At 48.4% G+C, this 7783-nt stretch overlaps 1 protein-coding gene across 1 annotated transcript; it reads right to left on the reverse strand.

The window, feature by feature from the left end:
* Window positions 1-637: 637 nt before the first annotated feature.
* Window positions 638-2752, reverse strand: LOC120798242 (SLIT and NTRK-like protein 1). Its single transcript, XM_040142392.1, has one exon. It carries the CDS (start codon window positions 2750-2752, stop codon window positions 638-640), a length of 2115 nt encoding a protein of 704 aa, XP_039998326.1.
* Window positions 2753-7783: the final 5031 nt, after the last annotated feature.

A 7783-nucleotide genomic window follows, 5' to 3' on the forward strand; every position in this document is an offset into this window, starting at 1 on the left:
GTGGTTATGGTTCCTCGCCGTCGTGTGTGTCTCTGTGTGTGTGTGTGTGTGTGTGTGTGTGTGTGTGTGTGTGTGTGTGCGTGCGTGTGTGTGTGTGTGTGTGTGTGTGCGTGTGTGTGTGCGTGTGTGTGTGTGTGTGTGTGTGTTGAAACCATGCGAAATATCATCATGCAGATTATGATACATCGGTCCGAGTATTTACATTTACATTCATGCGCTCGTGCACCATTTCCCCGGGTCCTCGGGCCTCGCTCTCTCACACACACGCCCCCTCCCTCGCTCCTTTTATTCTTATTCTTATTCTTTTTTCTCTCTCTCTCGCTCTCTCGCCCCCTTTTCAGTCTCACACTGATCCGTAGTCCGATTGCGGCAAATAGCAGAACTGGGAAGGGGGGGAGGGCGGGGGGGGGTTTAGCCAGGGGGCTTGGCATATACATATATTACAGAGTGGGGCCTGTGCAGCAGCAAACTGACTTACTGGGTTCAACTGGAGAAAAACAAGACATAAACAAGTCAGTGCCCCCCCGTGACGAACAAAAGCGGGTGATTCTCGGTGTGTGAGTCGTTTGTCCGTCCGTCCCTGCGACTGTTTGTAATCCGGTCAGGTGCGGGCCTCATTGTACCGGAGCCCCCCCCTTCACGCATCGTTTGCCGTGGAGAGGTGCGTGCTGCAGTCGAAGCCCCGGTGCGCGCCCCCGTCCGCGTGATAAGGCCCGCTGTGCCAATAAGAGGAGTCGCACACGGTCTGCAAGGAATTGATCTCCGAGGCGGAGGAGTTCCCGTCCCTCCGCTTTGATCGCTTCCGATTCCGCAAAATAAAGACGAGCATTCCCACAACGGTGAAGGCGGACGTGACGAACACCAACAGCAGCCCGGGGACGAGCACCGAGATGGAGACCCTGTTCGGCTCCAAATAAGAGTTCGAGCGCGTCCCCGAGTCCAGGGTGAAAGTGCTGTTTTTGGACAGGGAGGTGGGGGAGATTCTGTCGTAGAGTTTGGGGCACATGAGGTCGTTCCGGACGTAGCGGAAGTCTCGTTTCCAAAACTCTTCAGGGGACTCGCACTTGAGATCGCTCACTATCACGTCGGCCCCGAGTTTCTCCGTCCACTGCTTGAAGGGCACGATGCTGCACGAGCAATCCCACGGGTTCCCGTGCAAATCGATCTGTATGATTGAGTTGAGCTGGTCTAAGACGCCAGCCACGGGGAGATAGGGGAAATAATTATTATGCAGGCTAATTTTGGACAAAGAAATCCCAAGGAAAGCATCCACGGGTAAAGACTTCAGCAAGTTGTTGTTGAGGAACAGAACCCTCAGGTTTGGCATGGGGCTGAATGCACCCGCCACTATCAGCTGGATGTCGTTGTATTCCAAACTCAGGTATTCCAGGTTCCCGAGGCCCACAAACATCTCTGAGATCAGCGTATCCAGATAGTTCTTATCCATATACAGCCATCTCAGCTCGCTCTGGTTCTGGAAAGTGCTGTTGTCGATCACCTTGATGTTGTTCCCACCCAGGTCGAGCAGGTTGAGGCTGGAGTAGCCGAGCAGCTGGTTCTTCTTCACTGCGTGGATGTTGTTGTCTCTCATGTTCAACTCGTGCGCGACCAAGGGCTTCGGCCTGAGGTTGGACAAGCTCTCGATCTTTTTGCCCTCACAGTTGACCCCCAGCCCTTGTCTGGAGCCGACCAGCTTGCAGTTGCACGGCTTGGGGCACGTCATGTTGTGCAGCTGCTCTCTTTCCCCGCTCACACCTGTCACCACTGGCGTGGGCTTAGTTTTCAGCTGCCAGTTCTCACGAGACTTGGAGCGGCTCCTGGGTCCGTGGCCGCCGGGCGTCGGCGGCCCGCTGGCGTCTCCGCTGGGCTTGTAAGGCGTGGGACGCGGGCCGCGGGCCACGGGCTCCGAGGTCTCCTCCTGGGTGGGAGGGGCGACCAGGCTGGCGTCCACGCCGCCGCTCTGTGAAGGGCACAGGTCCTCCTCCGACGTCTCGTTCAGGTCGCTCCCTTGCAGCCTGGTGGGAGCCTCGCATATCACCCTCCCAATGAGCGCGTTATGCGGTATGTTCTCCAGCCATTCCTTGAGAGAAACCAGGTCGCAGTTACAGTCCCACGGGTTGTCCTCCAACAAAACCTCCGCAATGCCCGGTATTTGTTCAAGGATCCCCTCATAAGGCAACGTTTTGATTCGGTTTCCCCGCAGGTCGAGGTGCGTAATGGGCACATGTTGAAACACGTTTAAGGGTAGCGCACTGATGAGGTTGTCGTTAAGTATTAACACTTCAAGTTTATTTAGGTCCCTGAAAACGGCGGGGTCAATATCCCTCAATAGATTGAAATCGGCTTGGAGATACTCCAGGTCGTCTAACCCCAGAAACGTGCTCTTCCTGAATGATCGGATCTTGTTGTTATTGATGTGCAGCCTTTTCACCAGCTGCAGCCCCAGAAAGGCGCCGGGGACAATGTCGTGCAAGCCGTTGTTCTCCAAATGCAAGCTCACGGCATTGTAAAAGTTGGCGAACTCGTTGGGAAAGAGCCTGGATAGCGAATTCCCGTGCAACAGCAAGTGGTAGAACTGCGAGCTGGGGCCGGTCAAATGCTGCAGAGTGGTGAAGCTCCTTTTTTCGCAGTCTATGTGCAGATCTCCCTCTATCTCGTTGCAAGAGCATATCTGCTCCTTACAAACGTCCCTTGTAACATTTCCACTGGCAACACAAAGAGCCGCATTCAGCAGAACAATCCAAAGCAGCATTTTTCAACGCGGACGATTCATTCCCGGTTTCAAGACATACGAGCTGTGAATTGAGTCTACATCAGGGAGGAGAAGAGGAAGGAGAAGAAAAAAAGAAGGAGGTATAGACATTGAGGGAGAAGATAAGGCTGTCTTTTATAACAGATCCATGCTGCATCTAACCTGCTCTCGTGTCCAGACTTCCAGTTTGAAAATGTCCACATAAACGTCTCTTTCACGTCGACCGAGTCCTCAGAGCCTCCGCGTGTTTGTGATAAAAATCAAAAACAGCGAGCGGCGGTAGAGTCCGACACATCTTTTGGCTTTTTCAGTTCGTTTGGGACTGACCTTGGCTGGAAAAAATGAACAAATCCGTGCCTTTTTCTCTCCCCCCCCTCCCCCCCTCCCCCCTTAGTCGCGCTGCGTGTTGCGGCGTCGGGAGCTGTTCCCTCTCCGCTGATGCTGAATTCACACCCTGCGCTGGAGCTTCAGAGGCGATCCCACCGCTGCGAAACACCCGCATCGCCCCTCACATCCTTCGGCGTTCCTGCCTCGCTCGTTGGCGCCGTTTCGCTCACCCGCACACACATCCCCCCCACCCACCCCACCCCGCGCCGCCGCCGCCGCCGCCACCGCCACCGCCGTACCCCCGATTCGGGAATCACAAAAAGAGGAGCGCGGAGACTGTGCTCATCCTAGCGCGGTGCTCTGAGAAAGATCTGACACCCTCTACTGAGCTGTAATGGCAAAAAAATCCGTCGACTGACTGAGGGAATGCTGAGAGGAGAGAGCAGGGTAAAAAAAAAAAAAAATCAATCCACATATAGGGGCGAGATTTATTCTTCAAAAATCGCACTTTACAGCTTTTGGACCTGTAAGTTATTCCCCTCCAGATGCGCAAAAACGGGTTTCTGCTGTTGCAAATTCTCGTGTTCACTCCTAAAGCTTACAGCTCCATGGTAAAAGTGTCCAAGTCGGCATCGTCGGAAACACTGGTCAGACTTCACATTAGAATCAGCTCAGTGCCTTGAATCAACCCCCCCCCTCTCTCTCTCTTTCTCTCTCCGTTCTAAAAGGACAGACGGCATCACTTCGGCGGATCTGTCCCCGGTCGCGTTACGAGCCTCCTCTGTCACAGCCTTGACTTTCGCCCCTTGATGTGGAAACACTGTTGAATGCGGTAAAAAAAAAGAAAAAATTTAAAAAAAAAAGACAATTACCCGCCACAGGCATGCCTCAGTCCAGCAAAAAAAAAACAAAAAAAAAAACAGTTGACTATACAACAAACGATGCGTCAGCGTGGCACCGTATATGCGCATGTGTGCGTGACGTTTCTTTTTATTTATTTATTTATTTTTCAAGATAGAAATCCTTTACTAAAAAAAAAAGAAAAAAAACATGTACAACTGTAAGAGGAAAAAGTAGAAGGGAAGTGGCTTGAACACATTCTCATCTCCCACCTATCTCGTTGTATTATACGCCATTGTTTGAGTGTTTGAGAGAGTATCACATCGATTGAAGGGGAAAGGGGGTGCACAAGAGAGTTGCAATACCCCCCCCCCTCCCACAAGCACACACACACACACACACACACACACACACTCACACACACACACTCCCTCCCCAACCTCCATCTGCAGTGCTCAGTTGGAATTAAGAGCTGGGGCAGAAAGTGGGATGCTAAGTTAAATATCCTCTCTCTCTCTCTCTGACATCATTTTTTGCAGAGAGGCACACACACACACACACACACACACACACACACACACACTCACTGGCACAATGTGCAATGAGAGACCAGTCTAAGCGAGTCAGGAGATTCCAGCAAAGCACCAGCAGTGCTTGCAATAAGCAAAACATCATTAGGAACACCTACATATGGCTGTAAAGCATTCCCATTATGGTCCATTGACTGGTTATGATTTCTACCTACCCACCTGTCTGTCTGCTTTTTTACTGTTGCTTGTCATCTACTCTTCCCACCTGTTGGTTTGTCTGTCTCCTTTTGCTTTTTTTTTGCTTTTTTTCTCTTCTCAAATTCGCTGTGTTAATAACCTTTTCCATCTGCATCCGCGTATTTTGGTCAGCGCCGCAATTCTTTCTGTCTACAAAGAGCGTAATGGTGCTGCGTCCTGCTGTGGGGCAGATCAGAGCGTGCGGCGACGTGTGCGAGCCAAACAAAGTGACCGATATTCAATGCAGGTCCGCGGAGAGCAAAAGGCAAACAGAGGCTGGGGGGGGCGGACGGTCATGCAGCTGCGCCAAGGGCACATCACTCATTCACACTAATTAATTGGATGCTGGGTATGTGAGTGGGTGCATGTGGGTGGCGCGTGGGGGGGGGGTTAACCTAAAAGAGGGTGCTGGAGAAGAGTGTGTGATGAGCACCCCTTGCATGGATCCCGGATTGCATGTATTATGTACAGACTGCATGTTCTTATCTATAGCAGGTGGGGTGGGGGGGGGGGGTGTAATATTGCAAACGCAGCTTAGTCACGCTTGAGCATCTTGTCTCCACTAAAATAAAATGAAATGATAAACAGTTCTGACTCCCTTTTAGCTCGCCTCAGTCTTCGCAGGCCAAACATTTAGACTCTGATATAATCCTCCAAACAGGATAAATCATATTTGTATCAGGAAGAAAAGCCCTTATCTTGGAGTCAAACCTAATTGGATTATGAATATGAATGTATCCCAAGGAATAATTGCATGGGGCTCAGCATCACGATGTGATGCAGATACTGTCGAGTTGCATTAGTGTGACGCAGGACCAGAGGAGCTCATATGTCACTTACATCCATAGTCGCGGGGCACACAATGCAGCTCGGGCTCAGGCCAGTTTGAGCTGCACATGACGACAAGGTGAGGGCATGTATGTATTTAATTATTTATTCAGTGTTTATTTTAGAATGGACGAGTGTATAGCATGGACTAATGCCATGTGCCAGACGGCATTTCTAGTCATGCGCTGGATTGCAATGCCCGTTAATAGCTGTGCCTTTGTACAAAACATAACAAGAGAATAATCAGCACAAAACACAGTCAAGGACACGGAAAAATCCCCGTACAACTGAATGACAGGCGCCAGATCATTCCCGACAACGGGACTGATCCCAGTGGTGGAATGTAGTACAAGTACATTTACTCAAGTACCGATCTTAAGAACAGCTTTCAGACACTTGTACTTCACTTCCATTTTAAGCTGCTTTATGCTCGTACTCCATGACATGTCAGAAGGAAGTATTGTACTTTTTACTCCGCTACATTTCTGACCGTTGTAGTTACTTGCTACTTTTCAGGTTAAGATTATAAGATGCTGTGTTTGGAATGCAGTACATTGTTAAAGATGAAATCAGGGGTTTCCGACCATTCTGACATACGGCAAATTACAAAATAACAGTGTTTAGCTGGGCCAACTCGTCATAGTTGTTAATAGTTCCACTAAAGAATGAGGTTGTTATCCAATTTTTCACAACAAAATCAAAGATAAGTCCAAAAAAGGAATATAAATTGTTGTAGAATAACTTTTCTTTTTTCTTCTGTTCCTACCCCAATGATCATCTCACAACGACCCTTCGAAAGGGCCCAACCCCTAAGTTCGGAACCATTACACCAAACTACTTAACCGTATAGTTAGAACTACAGTACAATTATACTCATACACTAATCCATCAGTATTCACAATCTAATAATGTCATATATAATAATATATCTGTCACAGGAGACATTTTACTGTGCATCTCTGTGAAAATAAAAGGTGTGTGTGTGCGTGTGTGTGTGTGTGGATGTGTGTGGGTGTGTGTGTTGAGAGTAACTGCCAGCTTGGAAACAGTTTAGTCAGATATTCAGTGTGTCACTACATTCAGTGTTTTTATTCTCTTTCCCCCAATACGTTTTCCTGATGGGTTTTTTTTTTTTTTGTCCATTTTTTTCCGGCTCCATAAGATTACTCCAATATTATTATTGATGAGCAGGAGTGACTGTTATCCTCCATCTTTGAGATAATTATACTTCATGGAATCCAGCAATTCGGGTAGTGTAATAGCGATTGCTGTAATCGCTGTTTGCATGGTGCACACACCATAGGAAAAAAAAAAAAAACAACAATCAATACCATTCAATCAGTCAGCGATGTTGTGCTACAAGATTGCTTGCAATTTCCCTTTCCAATTCTGTCACTCAGACCTGGCGGGTGTTTCTAAGCAGACATTATTGGCAATCTTCAGTGATATGTGGCGCCAAGTGACTTGCATGTCATGGTTTGACACATTTGTCACCTGGAATAAATGAAATTATCAAAAAGCTGTTATTTAATGTTAAATTGGAGGTGCTTGGAAACACTTTGCATACCTGTATAATGGAGACCCTTTGGACTCCTATTTAATCCTTCCCTGAGAGACATATTCAAAGAATCCTGGGTTTTTATCAGGCTAAGCCACAATGTTTTTTGTTGGAAAATCTGCTTGTCCTTCCCTCAGGCTTGTATTGAAGACCTATTTTTCTTCCTTATCTTTCTCAGATGATTAAAACATAGTATTTGGTGAGTTTACGACCAGCAAAGAAACAACAAACCTTCCTGCCAAATCTGAACGTCTCCATTTAGCAGTCTCCAGCAAATTGTGTCATCAAACAGCAAATAGGATCTTTGCCCTCGGCACCCGAATCCCCCACTGAGATTTTTTTTTGATGTTTTTGATTTTAGGAGGCGGTGGGGAGCAAACACATGCCACATCAGCTCTGCTCCGATCTCCTCCAGATGTGCGCGCTCATCTTCAGCAGAAGTACTTTCTCCCAGGGCTCCAAAGGCAGGAGGTTCTGAGAGAGACTGAAATACTCTACGGGTAATTACAGAAAGGTCAGGAGCCGTGTTAAGCTTGTTTTCACATCAGCATGTTCGGCTCAGGGTGGGCAGATAGCATTCAAAATCAGGCGTGGCTGTTTGGCATTTGAGGTGATTCATGCATTGTGAGCAAATAACGTTTGATCAGCGAGAAGATTAGGTGAACTGGAAGAGGCGGGGCTATTACAAAAAATTAAGCGCAACCCTACAGC

This window comes from Xiphias gladius, chromosome 13 (genome assembly GCF_016859285.1).
Source record: "Xiphias gladius isolate SHS-SW01 ecotype Sanya breed wild chromosome 13, ASM1685928v1, whole genome shotgun sequence".
In the NCBI taxonomy this organism is placed as follows: domain Eukaryota; kingdom Metazoa; phylum Chordata; class Actinopteri; order Istiophoriformes; family Xiphiidae; genus Xiphias; species Xiphias gladius.

Excerpts from the sequence above, each read along its gene's own strand:
- LOC120798242 (XM_040142392.1), bottom strand. The coding sequence starts at position 2,752 with ATGCTGCTTTGGATTGTTCTGCTGAATGCGGCTCTTTGTGTTGCCAGT.